Genomic DNA, 19,871 nt, shown 5'->3' on the forward strand with positions numbered 1-19,871 from the left:
AGAGTAAAAGGTTGCAAATGAACAATGTTTTTTCTTACTTCCTTAATATTATGATTAGTACAGGCACTTGTCTCAAAGAAGTCCATTCCATATGTCTTGGCAAGCTGTAAAAATAAGAATTAAAATAATTAATAATGTGGAACCTTTCATATGTGGCACACCGGTACTGAGAGTGTTCAAGTAACTGATCCAAATTTCAGTATCATAATAGTTACTGAGTAACTGATCAAAATAGTATCATAACAGTAATTTTGAAATGGAAGAGAAGGACCGTTCCTAATTTATTTTAACAATTTAAATTTAAATTAAAAGCCATATTACTATTTCTTTTATGTAATACTTGCAGTGTGTCCTGTTCATCTCTCACTGGTTGTTGACCAAGCTGACCAGAACAAAATGATGAGGGGCCCAGAAAAGTTATTTCTTTCCTATAGGATCTTTGGGTTTTTGACAGAAATTTTATTGCTAAAATTCACATGTAGTAATTACTTAATAACTTTACTCCTGTGGGTACTCGGTTCCAATTTACACAGAATGTTCTTTTGTAACTTCACAATCTGACATGCATCCATAGATATTTTTATAAATATAAAATTTAGTATTGTTAATCAAGTGATGCACAGTAATCTGCTTTTATGCCATATAAGCACAGAACTGTATACCATGAGGTACTGGAAATTCAACAAATCAATAGTACTAATCACATCTTAAATGCCTCTTAGCATATACACAGTTAGTCATACCTGATAGTCCAAATGTATAAAAGGTGTTCAAGTCGTAAAAGTGTTTTTGATTTTTGTTTCTTGTACTTAATGAATAGAATCAAAGTATTATATCTGACCTTGTTTCCCTGCTCTGTGGCCACCTGTCTTTTGTCTTCCTCATCAGATTTGTTTCCAACAAGGATCTTCTGAACTTTCTCTGGAGCATACTGAAATAAGACAGGGCGAAGCAAAAGTGTCTCATTTACCATGCAAATAATCTAAAACACTGACCCTTTTAGATCTGAGCGAAACCACCACCTGTGGTACCTGTTGTTATTCATGATGATAAACAAAAAAACGTATTATAATTACACTAGATACCTGTAGTGGCTACAGGAAGGGTACTCTTGCTGACAGCTGGTTAATTGATACTAGTTTTCACTCATTTGATTTCTCATTAATATAGAGTAGCTCTTGTAGATGTGTGTTTAAATCAACCCTCAGTCCCATTAAAAGACAGGACATGTGAACTTCTCAGTCTGAAAGCGATCTCTGCTCAGTTCAATTTGTAGTATAATTTATTTTTTAAAGAGGACATTAATAAAAGTTTATGTTTGCTAAAGAGACAAATATTTCGGTTGATAAAGGAAACTGAATGACGGTGTTAAACACATATGAAAAAAAATTAGAAGTGGGAGCCTTGTCACATTGTTGGGTAGAAGAACAAGCACTATTTTTAATCAATAATGAAAACTTTGGCTCAACTTGTATAGATGTGGTGTACACTAGTCTACACTCCCTCTCCAAATGAGTTTTACCTTGTATGAAGTGGTTAGAGGGCAGCTGAGGTTAAGTATAGTGCTCAAGGGGGCTAATTTAGCCTGAAGAGCTACTGTATATACTGTACAGTAACAGCAATCTCTATTGGCACTGATTGGTAAATGGAGAAAAATAAGAAACACAATAACATGATTGTACACTCCTTTTAGCATGCTAGGGCTTCAGTTAAGGATAATTCAATTTAATAGCAAATTATTTCTGGATAATGGTGTAACTGAAGATCATAAAAACTTTCATTACACCATTGTTTGTTGTTCTGTTTTAAAAAATAATATGTGTGGATTGATATGTGAATGAAACTCAATGAAAAAAAAATGTGTTGCATATAGCCATATTGTACAGTATTCCATATACTAACTGCACTGGAATACACTGTATTAATGTGAAGAAAATATGTTGTAAATTTCAGGAAAGGTAGGACAGACAGATAGGTGGACACACATACAGACAGACAGGCATCAGCAGCACAGCAGAAATTAAGACCTCACCTCATCAACATCGCTAACCCACTTCATGATATGTTGAAAGGAGCGCTCGCTTGTGATATCGTACACTAAAAAGATCCCCTGGCAAATCAAGAATAAAATCATTAACTGAACAATCATGCTGCTCTAGACACAATAGAAGCATTTCAGTATCAGCGTCTTACTGATGACATTTAGAGTACAGTTGACAAGAAACCAAGACATGGTCCTCACTGACTGCAATTCGAACCTTTTCCAATTAGGGTGCTCGAGGATCACAGTCCAGCAGGTCTGATAGGGCTCTAGCAAACTGTAAGCTCAATCAGGCAATTGCGATTTCGATTTCAAAGGTGATTGAACCTACCGGAACTAAAAAGGTCAGAGCAGCAGCTCTCAGTGTATGGCGCCACGGGAAAGAAAACTGTTGTGTTTTCAAATTTATTTTATGGTGAAACGTGTCATCACTCCAACCTGATTTCCAATTTTGAAGTAAGAAAATCAGCACCAGCCCTCTTATGAACGTATTTATGTATATATGTATATAAATACATTCATGAACATGCACTGATGCAACAGTTTCTGCAACAGTGTTTTGCACTGTTTTGCAAATGTAGTTGTGAAGGTACCGAATACGAATTTCAAATAATTAAAGGTAAATGACCAAAGTTTATTAAGCGCACTTATCTGTTCGTTATGTTCGATTTCCGTTCTATCATAACAGTGTAAAATAATTACTATGCGGTGGTCCTCGGAAAGCTTGCAAACTAACAAATTAACGTGCGGCCTGCAGACTCAGAAAGGTTGGGATCTGATCAAGATTCCATCTTTACTGCAGCCATTTTAATTAGTGCCATGGCATCTATGTTAAACGGATCATAGCAACCACGGTGCCAAGCAAGAAAGGTTTCATTGTATATTTGATGTCCTACGTGTTTCAAACAAATCGCCTACAGTAGCTTCCATTAATGAAAAGCTGTTTTTTAAAAAGTTATTTTGGGGCTCGGTCACTGCTGTAAGTGAAGCTGCAAAAGGAAAGACGCATGTGACTTCGCTCTGCATGTCAAAATTGTTTGATATTCGCTGCCTCACAGAGCTGGCAAATGCAACAGTATCCTTGGTTTCCTGGGCTCTAAGAATGTTAGATATACATTTATATGTAATTGCCTTATTATTTCAATATTTCTTCATTATTACACATAATGTTCATTAATCAGAATTGAACAGCAACGTTGAATGTAAAAGATAAAAAGCAGCAATTAATTAAGGCTATAAAGTATTACATGTTTCGACGTTCGCACAAATGCTAGCAAGAACATAAAACAGCGCAGCAAAAGGTCTACCTATAAGTTTACATCATGTAACGATCTTTATTTTCTTTCTTCAAAACTTGGCATTCAGATTTTTTTCTGCCAATTATAATGCTCATGGCCCTAATTATAAAAAAGACTTGTAGTTCCACGTTCATGGTCATTACTTGCATGACCCCAATGAAATCACCTGTGCTCTCCTATAATACTGTTTGGTGATGGTCTGGTAGCGCTCTTGTCCAGCAGTGTCCCTGTCAGAGACACAAAGCTCAATGTCAGGCTGATTCAATAACAAGCCATACAACAGCCTAGTGTGTGAGGTTTTTGGGGTGTTGGCCTTGGTTTTGCTGCTACCCAAGAAGGAGATTCCCCAGGACAGCACACACCATTAAATGTCACAGAGTGATTATTCAGCCCTAAGGAAATATATTGCACAATATTTTATTACCCATATTGCTGTTCACTAAAAAAGATGGAAGATAGAAAAAAGAGTTAAGTAAGAAAACACAAGAGATTTTAATAAAAGATGAGTTTTCAAAAAAATACTGAGTAAGATTGTGCTCCAAAGAAGATGCTTTAAATAATTATTAAATAATTAACAGTTAATATAAACAAAAAACAGCCACTAAATGATATTAAAGAGTACAATTTAGGTTTTAATCTAATTTTTAAACATTTAAGACAACCATGAAAGAGGCATATCTAGACAATAGGCAAAGCAACAAAGTTTTTTTCTGAACACTTTAGAATATTTCCATAGAAAACAAGAGCATTGCACAGATGCTGTATTTGTCTGGGTAACAAGCTGCAGATCCACAGCGTGGGTGATTATGCTATAATGCAGCATAATTAAAAACAGAAAGCTGATCCTTGTCATCATAGAATAGTTTTCATATCTGTGTTTAATTTATCATCAGAAATTAGGTAGAAAACAGATGATCAGAAGATATATAAAAGGATATGCAAAATGAAAATTAAACACCAGATACATGAGATCAACAATTGCTCAAATACGTATTATTAATTCTTCTTGAGTTTTATTGATTTGTTTTGATTCAAATACTTATTTAATTGATAATCCATATATTTATTTATTCCATATCTGATTACTTACCATATTTGTATTCTTACTTTGATTCCATCTACTTCTAATGTCTTCATTTTGAAATCAACCCCTATAACAGAGGATGAAAAAAGAGAATTTTAACCACCACCGCAAGAGTTGGTCTGAACAGAGGCATGGACATTCTCAAAAAATGGAGGGAGTTCACTGTGGTACTTCTCTTTTTCAAATAATCAACTAGTAACCATGCAAGACAGTGATGCTGCTAGTTGCTGTTTTTGATTTCCAAGGACCATGAAAAACTGGCATGGAAACCAGTTTGTGTAGACTGTTCCATACACCCGCAGCTTTTTGCATAACAAAACTGCTTTCCTAAAGTCAACACCAAATCAGCCTGTACCTGATTTCCCTTTCTGCAATCTGGCCCAGTGTGTGAGCTGAAATTAAAGTCAACATTTGTTTGACTTTGGTCAGTGCAATTCATTCATTTAAATACTTTAGTCAAAACTTTCCAAAGTTCCCTTTTAAAGATAATCAAATTTTTAACCAGTCCGTACAAGATATGACTTACAGCCCTAAGACTGCTTGTTTGTTCTCTTCCCTGGACTATGTGGAATTTTATCACCATTATCTGTTTTTTAATGTAAACGAATTTTCTATGTCTTTGACTTTGATGTTTGCACCACATTATAAAACTTAGTTCAGAGAAACAATTATTTTTTCCTACTGGGATAGATTTCATCATATACTGTATATCCAAAAATGACTTAGATTACTTGATTAAAGGGTAGAAGAAATGTCCGTTAATGCTAAGTACTCCCTCTTCACTAAAGGAGTTTCCATGGAGACAATTCCCCTCTGTGAATCATGAATAGATGTAGAATAAAAAAAACATTAAAATATATCCCTTGCCCAGGCATGACTTCACTTTCAAACCTTAACATTTTCACTGCCACACTTTTAGCTTATGCCAGTGATATTTTAAATCAGACTGGGTAGATTTTCAAATTCTTCCCTATTGCATGTGTTATTTCTGTAGGTTACCTGCCAGGAAATATAGCTGAAGTGTTAGTGGAATGGATTTAACTGGGTATTGTTTATTAAGTATTTAATATACCATGAGATTTGTGAGAGCATAGCTCTAATTTTATTGTTTTAACTGAAGGTACTTAACCACAACACCCAGTGCATTGCATGTCACTAAAATACAACAGAGTACTGCATCATTACAGCTGCGGGGGACTTGAATCAGTCTAAAAAGTGAAATGTTTGATAACTAATAGAGCTTAGTTTAATACGATTTTAAAGTGTTGGTACTCGTTGGGAGTTCAAGCACACTTTTTGTGATGACATTTTAGGTGGTAATTAAGAAAATACAAAGCAAACATTCTAAAATAATTCTGTCAGAATTACAACATGTCAGAGCCTCCATCATTCCATGTTTTCTTTGTGGCTATTGAACTCAATTACAAGGACTTTGGTTTGACAATAAAGCTTTGCAAATATGATCTGATGAAAAAGCTCTATGGTCAGTTGGTTTCTAGCCAGAGGCTTTGAATAGTAATGAGAAGATTAATTCACTTTTTAATAGCTCACGGTGCAAAGGTTGCTTGGATACATCCTGAAATTAGACTTATAGAGCACACTAAAACTGTTCGCAGCATGTAGTTGCTACATCAAAGTCAACATGTATATAAAACAAAATTTACATTTAGTCATTTAATTAGGAGTCTTTCGAAAGCTATCTAGTTTACAATACAGTGGTATTTGTGCAAGCCTCTTGATAAAGTCTCTTGCAAATTGATTAAAGAAATCTTTTTTTAAATATGCTTTTAAAGTTTTTTTTTAATTATATCCTACCAATGTCCACAGAAATAGCTCATTTATTTAAAAATTAAAAGTATACAGTAGGAAAATAAACCATTTTTAAAAATAGTCCATCTGTTCACTCTGGCTCAAATCTGTATTGGCGTGGTCAGCTAGGCAAAATAACTTTTATTTCTACTAAACTTGTAAAGCATTATTTTAAAAAAATTGAGTCTCATTATTTAATATGATCAGTTGTATATCTTTGTCTTCCCAAACAGAACAAGAAACTGCAAAATGGGCCTTTATCTTTGACAGTGTATTATAAACCCTATAAACCCATTTTTGTTCCTTAATATGTATACAACAGATGACTCAGCCCAGGAAAACACAAAGTTTGAACTTGGGACTCAAAATTAAATGTCAAAAAAAGATTGTAGCTTGAGGTTCTGACTGAACAAAAAATTGATTTTTAAAGGATTTCCTGTCGTTCTACAGTATTTTGCCCTATGGCGCACATTTCTCAGCCACTCAAAGTGAAGTTTAAAGTACCGATTCATTTTCTCATTTCAAAGACATACAACACAACTTGTTTTTTTTCTGTTTAAATGCATGAAATAATGCATTTAAATAAGGTAATCAGATTAAGGATATCTGCACTTATTGAAATATTTCAGATCTTGCCAGGTAGTCCAACAAAATGTCATATAATCACCTGTGCCAACCAGGACAACTATTTCAATTAATTTCCTGACAGACACGCTGGAAAAGGTAAGAAAGCTCAATGAAACTTTTATGATTTGCTTCTTTTGTTCTCCTAATGCTCAGCGAATGAAGGCTTGAGCATATCTTTGAACACAATGAACTGCTCCTTCCAGATAACATGATCCTTTTCTAAATAAAATTATCAAATGGCTTCCCAGAATAGCATCATTTTTTCTGCATAACATTTGAGTGTGAAAGAGTCATTGTCAATAAAAGCACAAGTTCACCTTGATAAGGAAGTAATGCATCTTCATAGATGAGTTTTCAATAGAGTTTTCAAGAGCACAGCGAGGTTCTAATGAGCAATTAAAAAGGTGAATAACAAGAGGGGGGATTTTGTGGAATTAAATAATAATATATAACAAATTTATTTTATTCCTGAACTATATTCCTGAAGAGGTGCTGAATATAAAATAAGCGAATATTTAATAAATGAACCAGAACAATCTTTCAGAAGATACTTCACACATGGACAGAGAATAATTCTAATTATTTCTTGCTATAAACATTTTCAACAAATTTAAAAATATAAATATATGGCACATTTTACTGAACCAAGGTCCAGACAAAATGTTCCTTGCAGCTGACATTCAGAAAGTAGTATTATCTCATCTTGACACTACATCAGCACATGCTGCCTTAGAGTCTTCATTCCTTGATTAAGAATGCTACACAGGTTCTCAACATTCCTGAAACAGTTCCTAACTGGCCTCCAGTCTCAAAAATAGTGTAAAGTCCTGGGTTCGGTTTAGGGTTTTAGGCATTCATGTGTAGGAAAACAGAGCTTTCACTGGTCGATTATCAAACTTTATTGATAAAAAAAAAACTAGCAGACCAAGCAAGAAGAAGAAAAAGAATAACGGACACAGCGTGAGCCTGCATTCTCTCCTCAACTGTCCACACCACACTTTTCCCTGGGTCTGAGATTAAATAAAACTTCACTCACACCAAACTAAATACCACACACAAAACACTGAACACGTTAACCCAAATATGTCTCACAATAGCAATGAGTCAGTGCCAATGAAAGGGTGAAATAAAAAAAGATTGTTTTGTTCTAATGATTCTTTCCGACACCTTAAAACCCTGGTATTTTCCTATCCAAAGGCCAGGACTCTACTCTCAGTATGTCCACTGCACAAGGAAATGTCAACAGCGCCCCCCTGCAGTGTTCTGACAGACACACTGGTGTGTCAACACAATCCACCAGGGATGGAGCTGCTTGTCTAACATTCATTTAGACAACTGTGGAGTTTTGCTGGACATTTCTAAACACCAATAAAAAACGTATTTCAATATTTGTCAATGTAAAAGAGTCTCCTATTCATCTTCCACTTTATTGAGGTCAGATTACACGAAGACTTTCACATGAGCCTGTACATTATTTACTTCCTACTTTGCAAAAGGCACGATGATAACCCAAACCAATCATAAAATGAGAACAGGAAGCTTTTTGGCTCTAGCTTACTAAAATTTAATATCTTGAGTTAAGAATGTCAAGGAGGTTGTCCCCTTTTTTTGTTGTTATTTACCTACTGTCATCAAACTGAGATCACCTTTAAGACAGTGACAAAGATATCTGTAGGACAATATTTCTTCCAGGATGTTATCTGTATGACCCCTCTATGCCAAGAGTCTCAGCCGATCGATAACATACCAACAATGCTTATCTCTAAAGAAATCTGTAGGTTTTTTAGCTGAGTATAAATTGTGCTGGTTATACATTGAAGAAAAACATGCAGCCTGCATAACCTGTGTATCATGAGCATTAATAAAAAACAAATTAATGTAGAACAAAATCCCAAAAGAGCAATGATATCAGAAATGAAATTCATAACTTAATGCTTTGTGTACAAAATATATTTTTTTATTCTTGTTCTATAAATCCATTAAAAAATAAACATTTTTGGGATTTAGCTTCTTGCATAACTATCTCTATATGATATGTACACAGGTAACGGAACAAATATTGAGTGTTTCTGTCATACAACTAATTTGAAAATTATTTAGATGTAAGCAGTTTTTTTTTCCTCAAACATCAAGTTTCCATTAATATGTCAAAATAACGATTAACTGAACTGACCTAAAAACACTCTTTTTGGACTTTTTTCCAGGAACTAAAATAGGATCACAAAGCATTGCTTCCAGAAGATTTGCTATAAACATATTCCAAAAATATACTGATGGAAAAAAGAAACATACAGTAACATCTCCTCCACACTCTGGCCGTCCTGTCCTGTCTGCGTGGAACAGGCTGAAGAGTGACTCATCCGTGAAGAGGACCTGATGCCAGTGCTGACGAGACCATCGCAGCCCCCGTCTGGCCCAAGCCAGTCTGGTGTGACATCTAGGAGGTGTGTGCAGAGGCCCTCTGAGAGCTCGCCTTGCTCTAAGGCCAGCAGAATGGAGCCTCACTGTCCTGTCACTGATGCGGGCATTGTGTCTTCTGGCAGTTTCAGCAGCAGTACGGGTGGCAGATCTGAAATGATCTCTCAGATGGACCAGTCTAATGTGTCAGTCCTGCTCTGGTGTGGTCACTCGAGGGTGACCAGATCTTGGATGGTCATCTGTCTTGCTGGTCTGCTGAAACTTGAACTTGAACTTTATTGCCATATGTAACCGGTACTGGTACAATGGAATTCTTACTTACAGAAAGTCTCTCGATTGTAAAACAAGTGTAAAAAACAAAACAAAGTGCAAACAGTGCATCAAGACAATATACAAACAAACAGTAGACAATGTACAAGTAAACATATAGACAGTTTGAATGTAAACAATACAGACGTGTAAACAATGACTGGAGATGTGCAAAAGATAAGAAATCATAATGAGGTAGATGGTGATGGTGTAGGTGTGGTCCGAGGGGGATGGCTAAATGTGTTCGCCAATCTCACTGCTTGTGGATAGAAGCTATTGAAGAATCTAGTGGTGTCCGTATGCTCTTATATCTCTTGCCTGAGGGCAGTGGGGTGAAGAGCTCATGCCCGGGCTGGTGACTGTCCTCTGTGATAGCCAGAATTCTACCACGGCAGCGGTCCTCATAGAGCTGTTTAATCTCGGTGAGACCGCAGCCGATGATCTTCTGGGCCATATTGACCATTCTCTGCCGTGCCTTTCTTTCTCGCGAAGAGGTGTTGCCATACCACATGGTGATCCCGTTGGTGAGGACGCTCTCGATGGTGCAGCGGTAGAAGTTCACCAACACATGTATTGGCATCCCCCATCGCTTGAGGCACCTCAAGAAATAAAGGCGCTGCTGAGCCTTCCTCATGATAGAGTCAGTGTTCACAGTCCAGGTTAGATCTCCTTCTCTGCAATTGGGACACAGTGGAGCGGCTCACTCCATAGTGGCTGGCAATGCTGGCACATGACATGCCTGTCTGCAGCACACCCATGGCCCTCTCCCTTGCTTCTGGTGACATTCAAGGCATTATGGAATGCACAGAAAACTGACTAACTGTGGCCTTTTTCTTGCAGTGACCTAAACTTCGAATTAAGGTCTTTTTAAAGGTGATCTGATCAGGCATTCTTCCACCTTGACCTTGTTGGGTAAAAGTGCACCTAACAAGCTTTCGTGTGATTGGCAAGTTGCAATGCCTCACTGCACAAGCTGTTTTGCTGGTCAGAGGGTTTAAAACAAATTGACAACTTTGTGAAAGTACATAAGCTACAGTATAACTACTGTATAGTATTCACGTTCCAGAAAGTGTTGCGTTTCTTTTTTCCCCATCAGTATATATTCAGCACAAGCCAACAATGGCAGAAGCCATTCAGTTCAAGAGGGAAGGGTGCATACAGAAAATCCTAATATTTGCTCAAAATAACTTCTGAGCAAATACTGCAAGGAATGAAGGTTACAGTCGGCCATCAGCATTGGCAATAATAATTATAACACTGATAAACTTTAAAGGTAGAGTGATGCACACTTCCCTACATAAATGCCACATGATATCAGTGGACACCCAGCGATCAATAAGGTGCAAAAGGAATCCCAGTGTCAATTAAGCTATAATAAAATTGTGCCAAATTGTCAACTTCATGTCTCTTTGAAAGATACATCAGCTAACTTTTGCATTTTTTTTCTTGTTTCAGTTTGGCTCTATGAACTTATTAAACAATGTCACTTTACAGCAGGTTGAGAGCGTGGACTTTATATTTATTTCTATTAAAAAGCAATCCAGTTGAGCAATTCCAAACAAACACAGAATGTTGTTTAATTTTGAATTATTATTTTTTATATAATTAAAAAAATGCATAATACAAAAAAGGATATGCCTAAGTTATACAGAGGAAGAAAACAAAGATTATGTTTAAAAACGACATAAACGAATGTACAATCCATTTTCAATGTGTCCAGTGTGTCACTTCCTCTCTTGACTGAAAAGTAGAGCGTCATTTACTTACATTAAGCATCTAGGACCAGTAAACATGAACACCTTACTTATATTGCTGCCCTGGAGTCTGTCCCAAGAAGATCAATCAGCTACAGTATATTCCTGGGTTTAAAGGAACATCCTACATTGACAGGCTAAAAACCATTTTAATGAAAACCCTTCATAGTTTCGTTCAAATATTCACAAATCTTCAAAGACATTGACAAAGTCAGCCAAACATCTGTCTTCAGAATAAACAAAAAACACGAACCAGGGAACATACAATAAAACTATGTGAAAGTGCATTTAAAACTCAGAACATACAGTAAGGCAGTTTTTTATACACAAAGGGATGTGGGGGTCTGAAATGAGCTTCCCAGCCATATCGTTGAAGATGACACCCTGGCTTCTTTCAAGATACAGCTGGATGAAATCCTCAGATCACTTAGCTACTAACTACTAAATAAGCCAGGTGGACTGAATGTTCTCCTCTTGACTGTAACTGTTCCTATTTCTGTTCTGTCCAGGCTTTTCTGCATTCATTTACAGATTGCTGAAGCAGGCCTTGGTTGGTTTTTTCCCTTGTTCTCGTGTTAATTTAACTCTTATCATCTTGAAAGAACAGCTACTTGCATATATTCTTAATCTATTAATTTTAACTTCAAACCCAAAACACTGACCGCCTGTATTAATTCACATGACTTGAGCTCAATAGTTTGTCAAACCACAGAATGATACCAGTCAGTCTATGATATTGTTTACCTTATCTCCAATGTATTTAAATGAAAACAAAATTAAATATGTGTAATACCCTACTGGGCAACTGATGTAAATCTTAGACTGCTGCACTTTCACTGTGCATCAGCATGTTTCGTATCTTACGATTAGCATCTCTTAACATTTTAAGAATATCACAGCTTTGTGCATTTTATAATAACGATTTTGATAAAGTCTAATAAATCTGCTAAAAAAATGTATCTTCCAATCAAGACTTTTTAAATGTTTTAATTCTTTAATATTTTTAGTCGGTTATGAAGTGTAAACGAAAAGATGTCTTCACATCTCTCCATAAAACGTAAACAGAGAAAATTATCATTTACAGACAATTGTTTCTTTGACATTTCAAATTTTCCAAAAGCCTAACTCCACTTTTAGATGGTATCAGCATTCCATCTTCTTGTCTTTTAACAACAAAAGGATTTACAGTGTTATCCTCGGAAATCACAGAAGAATGAAAATGAATTAAATTGCCTTTGCAAATTATCTCTGGTGTGCTTTACAGGACTGACAGACGTACCGCTAGAGCACACAAAAGAAAACACGTTCAACTAGAAGCAGAAGCACAACTGCTAAATTAGATGTTTCAGTTGTGAGTGAGGTTGATAATCGTGAGATTTTCCTTCCTTGTTATGCAGAATATCTATAGAGATCAGCCAATTATGTGACAAAAGAGAAATATACCACAGGTCAAATGGTTAACATGTGGAAAAGCAAACTATTAATACATTACTGGCTTTTTACATCCGGCACTGCTTTTGTGAAATGGTGGATTTAAAGTTGCAGTCTTGGAGAATTTTTTGCAAGTGTTTCTTTCTAGGAAACTATAACCAAGCATGTTACTACCAAGTCAGCATAGTGTGGCTCAGGAGAAAGGTTTAGGTTTGCACAGCTTCAGTGACTGCCATTTCAAACATTCCACCACGAGTACAGATCCGCTGACAGTGCAGGCGACATCAGAAATAACTGCCTTTTTGGTCTATTAATGTCTCTCAGTAGAAACGTGCTTGATTAAATTCTAGAGAGGCACACAGGTACATATTTATATACATAAAAACTGCAACACTAAATGTCTGTTTTCCAGGAGATAGTCATTTGACTTTTAAAGAGTTGTAATTTTTGTCGAGATATTTATATTTTGGCTATGATTTTGGATGTCATGCATGTAGTAGGCTAATAATAATATAATTACTGTAACAACCTCATTATATCCTTTAGCAGTAATATAAACATTATTTATTAATATAAATATTGCTTGGCGTCATGGGTAAAACATTGATGTTCTCATAGAAAAGTAGCATTAAGACCCTAAAAACATTAAGCAGACAGCAAGTGTATTTCTGTTGCATGGTTTAACATTAGTTTACTTGCACTTTCACACATTCAGTTTGGGATTATTGAAAAGATTGTGGTTTATGCATCCTCACTGTTTCAACAGAAACCACAGTTATTCTGCTTAAAATATGTGGGGTGTAAAGACTCTTAGCAGGAGTATCTGTTATTCAGAAACTGAACCAGTGCTTGGAAATTTTAAAATGTAAAATTTTTAATTATTTATCTTTAAACTGTGTAGAAGAATGTTTACATTTAGTGTTGGATAATAAAATGAAGCTTTCATTCATGTGCTGTTGATGCATTTTCAGTGTTTTGTACACATTATTCTACTAATAAAGAAATCAGCAACAATCTAATTTACCACATTGTCTTAAGAAGGGATATTACATACACAGAGTAAGACCTTCTTAGGTTGGAATATATATTTGTATATATCCTTTCTTTCTTAAAAGGTACCTTTTAACAAAATGCACACATGGACATTTTTGCAGCTAATAAATCTAGTATAAACAAATTTGTCAAAATTGAGTGCTGGCAAAATTTCTCATTACGTTGTCCCTTGAAGAATCAATAGTAAAAGGGTTACTTGCAACAATAAAAAAATATATACTCTTTGTGGATTAAATTGTTTATCCAATGCTACAGCACCAGGCCAGCCTTTCTATAAATCAGGAGTATTCTGTTTTATGTTATGGTAGAAGAAACCAAGGTTAAAGATGAGAGAAACACTCAAAAGTTCAAAGAATATGTATAAAAATATAGCAGAAGATCTGGCATCTTGGTCAGGAATATAATAGAAGATAAATGTCAGGTTATTGACCAAAATGTCAAATAGGCTACATCTCCTATTGCTATAGACAACAGTATACTGTTGTACCTTCCAAGTGAGTGTTACACTATTCTTTCCTTCATTATAGTTTCTGCTTCTTGGCTACACTGCAGCACTCTTAACCTTAACTAAAAGATGAGAGAAAGTCATGTGGCACATTTAAAGCTCAAAAAACAAACAACTTTCTCTTTATTCATCACAGATACTGAACAATACTATGCACAGTAGTTATTAAAAAAGAATATTGAAGCTGCAAGGGGACATAATGTCAATTATGAACTTATTCATCTGCCAGAGACCATTTTGAATGTAGTTCTTTATCCACAACTCTCTCACTCTACTTAATACTTACAGTGTCATTACACGATTTATAGTGAGAAAAAGCATTCACTCATTCAACACAAGACCAGCTCTTTTAGGTAGCCATGCCACGAAGAAAGCTACTGTTATTTGCATTTTAATTGTTCCATAGGGCCACTATACTTTATTTGGCTTAGAATTTAACTTTATTGTTATTTCAGAAACTAAAAAAAAACAACAAATCTTGTGGTGCGGCGGCTCTGTGGCTAAGGATCTGCTCCTGTGGCTGAAAGGTTGCCGGTTTGAATCCCACAGCTGGCAGAAGAAACCTACTCCGTTGGGCACTGAGCAAGGCCCTTAACCCCACCTGCTCCAGGGGCACCATATAAATGCCTCACCCTGCGGTCTGACCCCAAGCTTCTCTCCCTGTCTGTGTGTCTCATGGAGAGCAAGTTGAGGTATGTGAAAAGACAAGTCCCTAATACAACAAAGTGATTTTATCTTAAAAATGAGTACTTGCCTTGTTGCCACTCTTAAATGAAAATACAGTATGGTCTTAATTGGTTCAAAAAGGAATGAAACAGGTGGGATAATACAGGAATGGAGGGCACTGGTTCAGTCATGAAAATAGTACAGGTGGCACCATTTTTACATGGAAAAACACATTCACGTTGTTGAATCCCATACCATTATTTCTTTTAAGGAGCGCCTGCAAGAGTTTCCCGGCTCAAATAGCTAGCAACCAACCGGGCAAACTGGATCGAAAGATCTTCTCTTGTTTGTAACCTTGTCTTTGGTCCTTTTCATTCTTTCCACACCTATGGATCTTGCTGTTTCCAATGAATGTTGTTCTCTAGTTATTCCATGTTTGAAAATAATTTCCAGTATGATGCTGTAAACTCTACTAAATTATGTATGCTACTCATCCTATGATTAGAAGTTGTTTTATTCATTTAGAAATGTACATTGCCTTTTCTTATTCAAACCTAGTTATCTCAGATAAAGTGTTGAGGTCAATTATTAGTAACACTAACTCTGTAAAAGAATTATCTCCAATATAAAAATCGCCACAGTCTGCAAACAGAATTGCTTTAGATTACAAATGCTTGCTCCAAAGCCCGAAGCTTTAGATTAATGGGAAAAACAATAATTTAGAGGACACTGGAAGAGGTATTTTCTTACACCAACAAGTAATTTATTTAATTGCACTCTAATGCCACCCCTCAATTCACTGAATTTAGAAGCCTCCTCTAGTCTTTGTTTGCCCTCAAATTCTGGCTGACAATAGCTAGTTAACACTGATGCATTTCCTGTGCGCATCTCCTCTCCCAATGTGCAAGAGACCATGTGCCATGACAATTACTGCAGGCGGGGTACAAAGCAAAACTGATGTTACCATGGAGAAATATTTTTTTAAGAAATAAGAAGCTGACTGTTTAAAGGGACTCATACAAGTTTTGACATCTAAGGGAAAAAAAACAACAAAGGGTCTTGTAAACTTAATGCAATACATATGTTAGTAAAGTTTCCTAGAAATAATCTTGAGATATGGGAACCCTCTGGAAACTTGGATGTGAATGTTGACAATATCTTATAATGGTTATGACTTTGATTTAGGAGCCTCTACATTTAGAAATGTGTAATGACTTATCACTTAAAAACCATCTAGATGAACTTACAGTTTTGGAACACAATGGCATTGTTTTTTTAAAAAATAATATTAAATTTAAACAATTCTTTTTACATATTTGCTTTGAGACACCCGATTCAAATCTGAAAATTACATACTGTGATCTACAGTTGTATTAAGGCGTTGTGAGTTTGTTCTACATAGTGTTTGCTGGGCAGGTAGTTCCTCCATATTCTGCCCCCACTCAAATGTACATTAGTAGTACTGCATCTTGCGTATTACATTCTAGCTACTGCATGCCACACTGCAGACTATCTTGTTTCCTGTGAAATGTATTCTGGATCTATATTTCACGTCTGTCTGGGCAATACTGTTCAGATGCATGGGAATCCATTCAATTCAAACAATACAACAATCACACTGATGAAAAGGGTATGAAAGAGTTTTCATAACTACAAGATTCAAACTCTCGGTTTAAATTACAACACAGCAGTTATTCTTCATCGTTGGCATGTCTTCTTTGGTTGTCATGGATGCACGCTTTTAATATGTAGGGTAAGATACGGTATCATCAAAGTGCATTCTACTCTTCTAATACTTTATTGATTGCCAAATCATCAACATATACCTGAGCTCCAGGATCAGGCTACTTAAGTCTTAATATTTGAAGCCCATGTTTGTAAAAGCCACAGTTGTGTATAAAAAACAAACGCTTACTAATTACCAACACATTAAATATTCCCATTTTTCATTATTTCATCAGAGGCCTACAGCTGATGGCTTTCACAGGAAACAAGCAAAATCTCCACTAAGAAGTTCATTAGTACTTTGGCTAAAACCTCACAATTGTCACCATAAGTCTTCAAACCTGAGAAGGTTGTGATGGATCACCTGCAAGTTTATTTCCTTCTGTTTTAAAAATAGAAAAGGATTCTGATGAAGGTTTCTTGTTTCCATCAGAAAATACCGATTCTACTCACATTGCCTGAAACAGTGTCTTCACTATGCTGTAAATAGAATGTAGTTTCCTTTAACAATCTAACGGAAAGTTGGCTCACTTTAACCCACAAGGATGGGTGTGATTTTGAGGTATTTTAATGAATACCAAAAACAGAATACGTTAGCAACATAGAATGCTGAGCTATGCCACTGAGTGAATTGCAAAGAAACAAGTACACGATAATTCCATACAAGGAGGTGATTTTAAAAAGGGTACTTTATAAGAGGAGAGAACAATTAAAAAGGTTGAATCAGTAACAATTAACCAACCAAGAGTCTGGCTGGAAAGATCACTTCAGGGATATAAAGTCCAAGAGTGAGAAGCCCTGCTCTGCTTCTGACTATGGCAATCACCTTTTCCTGTATTAAAGTATTGTGTAGTTGAGGTAATCATGCAAGCTGCTTAGATAAATGAAAGGGCTCCAGTATGTTAGTGTTTATAAACATAGATGGACTGGGATCAACTGGATTATCCATTTGGTAGAATACTGGCCTGTATATATAGACTGAGTTACCTGCCACAGTCTGCAAACAGACTGGTGTCAGAATTAAATACACAAGATCCCCGAGGTTTAATTCCACCTTAATTCACATTATACTATCAAAATGTTCACCACAACCATGGGCTACATGTATATCTTAAACACACCAAGAAGAATAAGGCTCCACACCCAAAATGTTGCTTTCCATTCTTCTGCTTTTCAGTGTGGAATTAACTTCCACTTGTTCCTTTATAGCTCTCCAGTCATAAATTTATATTTGGCTTTAATCATGTTATGGTGAATTAAAGCACACTGGTGTTGTAATTAAAACTGTGACTAACCTCTTTGCTTGTTATGGTAGGTTGCTGTTTGACAGCTTTGACTGATGAGTTTAACCAGACTCATAGCAGGGTAGCACTTCTATTTTATTTATTTTTTAAATTAGATAACATTGTGGGCAACGTGGAAAAAAAAGCAGACCTTTCAGAAATAACATGTTGAAGTTGTTTCTTTTGCCTAAAGCTAAAGAACAGTAAAACTTTATTCCATTTTTCATGAAAGAATGGTCGTCTAACGGATAACAGATTTAATTTCGAAATGAGAAAAATTTTAAGGATTCTTTAACTCCAGGTCGGTTTACTCTTATGACATCACACCGGCAATCTGAGCCTTCACTAGAAACATCGTTTGGTTTCAGTCATAAAAAAAAAAACCTTTTAAAATGCTAATATCAAATTATCATACAAAAAAAAAACTAATAGGTCTACTTATAATAATATTAATGTCTGTAAAAAACAGTTAGGTCAATACTTATAAAATAACATTTACATTAAGATTTTTTTTTGCCTTAATCAGAATCATAACGCGCAATCAGAAACCCAGTCCAATGAAACCTGGTTTATTTATATATTTCTTTCATACGTAAAAGAATTGCCGGTGTATCCCCCATTTCCAGGTAAAACAAAACATTTTTTTATTTCTCGCTAAGGGGGCAATGTAAACTGATATCTTTTTTATTTTAAATGTGACTCCGCCATCTATGGCTTTGAAAACATGCATGAAAGTAGAGGGGATGCGTACAAAATACGGGGAAGGTGCTTTCTTACCTATTGTAGAAATATGTGAAGAATGAAATTCATTGTCCGTGAATCTGCACAGCAAACAGGTTTTCCCAACCCCGGAATCTCCGAGAAGCAGCAGCCTGAACAGTACATCATACTGCTTAGCCATAGTGTACTAGGGGAAAGAGGTTAACTCTGCAACGAATCACTAATGCCGGCAAATTTATCTCCCATATCTGCCAAAATGTAAACAAAAGCCTTCAAGAGCCGATGTTTCCCAGAACCCTCTGGTTGCCTGTCCTTTTCTGTCAGTGCATCATCACAATACGCGGTGGTTTTCTTGGTTGTTAAAAGGGTGGATCCAATTTTCACGTTGTCTTACTGGGGTATGGAGAGCCAAGGATGAAAACCTGCCGTGGCTGTTTCGGCATCAATGACATCGCGCGAAATGGGAGGGGGAAAACGAGAAGGGGGGGGATATACCTGAGCAAAACATGTGGGTTTTTTTAATGACCCTTAAGGCATTCTTTATTTTTCAATATAACAGACTTAATGTATGCATTGTATCAGGTTTCTGGATTTTGTTGCTATATTGTCACCTTTCGCATTAAATAAGAGCACCACATTCCGTAGAGCGGAACTGTGTTGACGACCTTAAGTGTAATCAGTTTGGAAACGCAAAAACTGTCCTTTGGACCATTCTGTACTTTATTCCTTTAAACACCCTGTAATATTGACAATTAATCAATTCTGGATATAATGCGTTTATTTTAATTCAATTATAATCACTTAAATAATCAATAGCAGTAGTGAAAACGCATTATTCAATATGTTGGGCTTCACTTCTCACCTGACATTTCTAGAATAACAGCGGTATTAGCGCTCCTACTAATCTTAAAACTAATCATACCACACTTGCATATTTTTAACATCCACTGAAAACGATCAATATGCGTAAACTGGTGTGTCAATGGTTGTATTAACTGGATTGCAATAGATTATTTTTGCTAGAGAAGAGTTCAATTTAGGGCAACAGAATTATTATTGCATTGCGAAAAAGCTCCTCCACCTAAACTCTTTGAGCAATCCATGAGAAGACCTCTAAAAGGACACCTGAAACAATCTCCCGACACCAA

General features: G+C 36.0%; 1 protein-coding gene across 2 annotated transcripts in view; it reads right to left on the reverse strand.

Moving 5' to 3' along the window:
• rab15 (RAB15, member RAS oncogene family) overlaps window positions 1-19,172 on the reverse strand; it is a 30,750-nt gene extending 11,578 nt beyond the window's left edge. For both annotated transcript variants that reach the window (XM_088648387.1, XM_088648386.1), the window contains exons 1-6: window positions 18,781-19,172; window positions 4,430-4,490; window positions 3,506-3,566; window positions 2,033-2,110; window positions 842-931; window positions 39-104 (exon numbers count right to left, since the gene is read on the reverse strand). In XM_088648387.1, the coding sequence (XP_088504513.1) occupies window positions 39-104; window positions 842-931; window positions 2,033-2,110; window positions 3,506-3,566; window positions 4,430-4,490; window positions 18,781-18,904 (480 nt within the window). In that variant the 5' untranslated portion in view covers window positions 18,905-19,172. The remainder of the gene's footprint in view (window positions 1-38; window positions 105-841; window positions 932-2,032; window positions 2,111-3,505; window positions 3,567-4,429; window positions 4,491-18,780) is intronic.
• Between the last annotated feature and the right edge of the window lie 699 nt (window positions 19,173-19,871).

Source organism: Lepisosteus platostomus, chromosome 10 (genome assembly GCF_059453375.1).
Source record: "Lepisosteus platostomus isolate fLepPlt1 chromosome 10, fLepPlt1.hap1, whole genome shotgun sequence".
Classification (NCBI taxonomy): domain Eukaryota; kingdom Metazoa; phylum Chordata; class Actinopteri; order Semionotiformes; family Lepisosteidae; genus Lepisosteus; species Lepisosteus platostomus.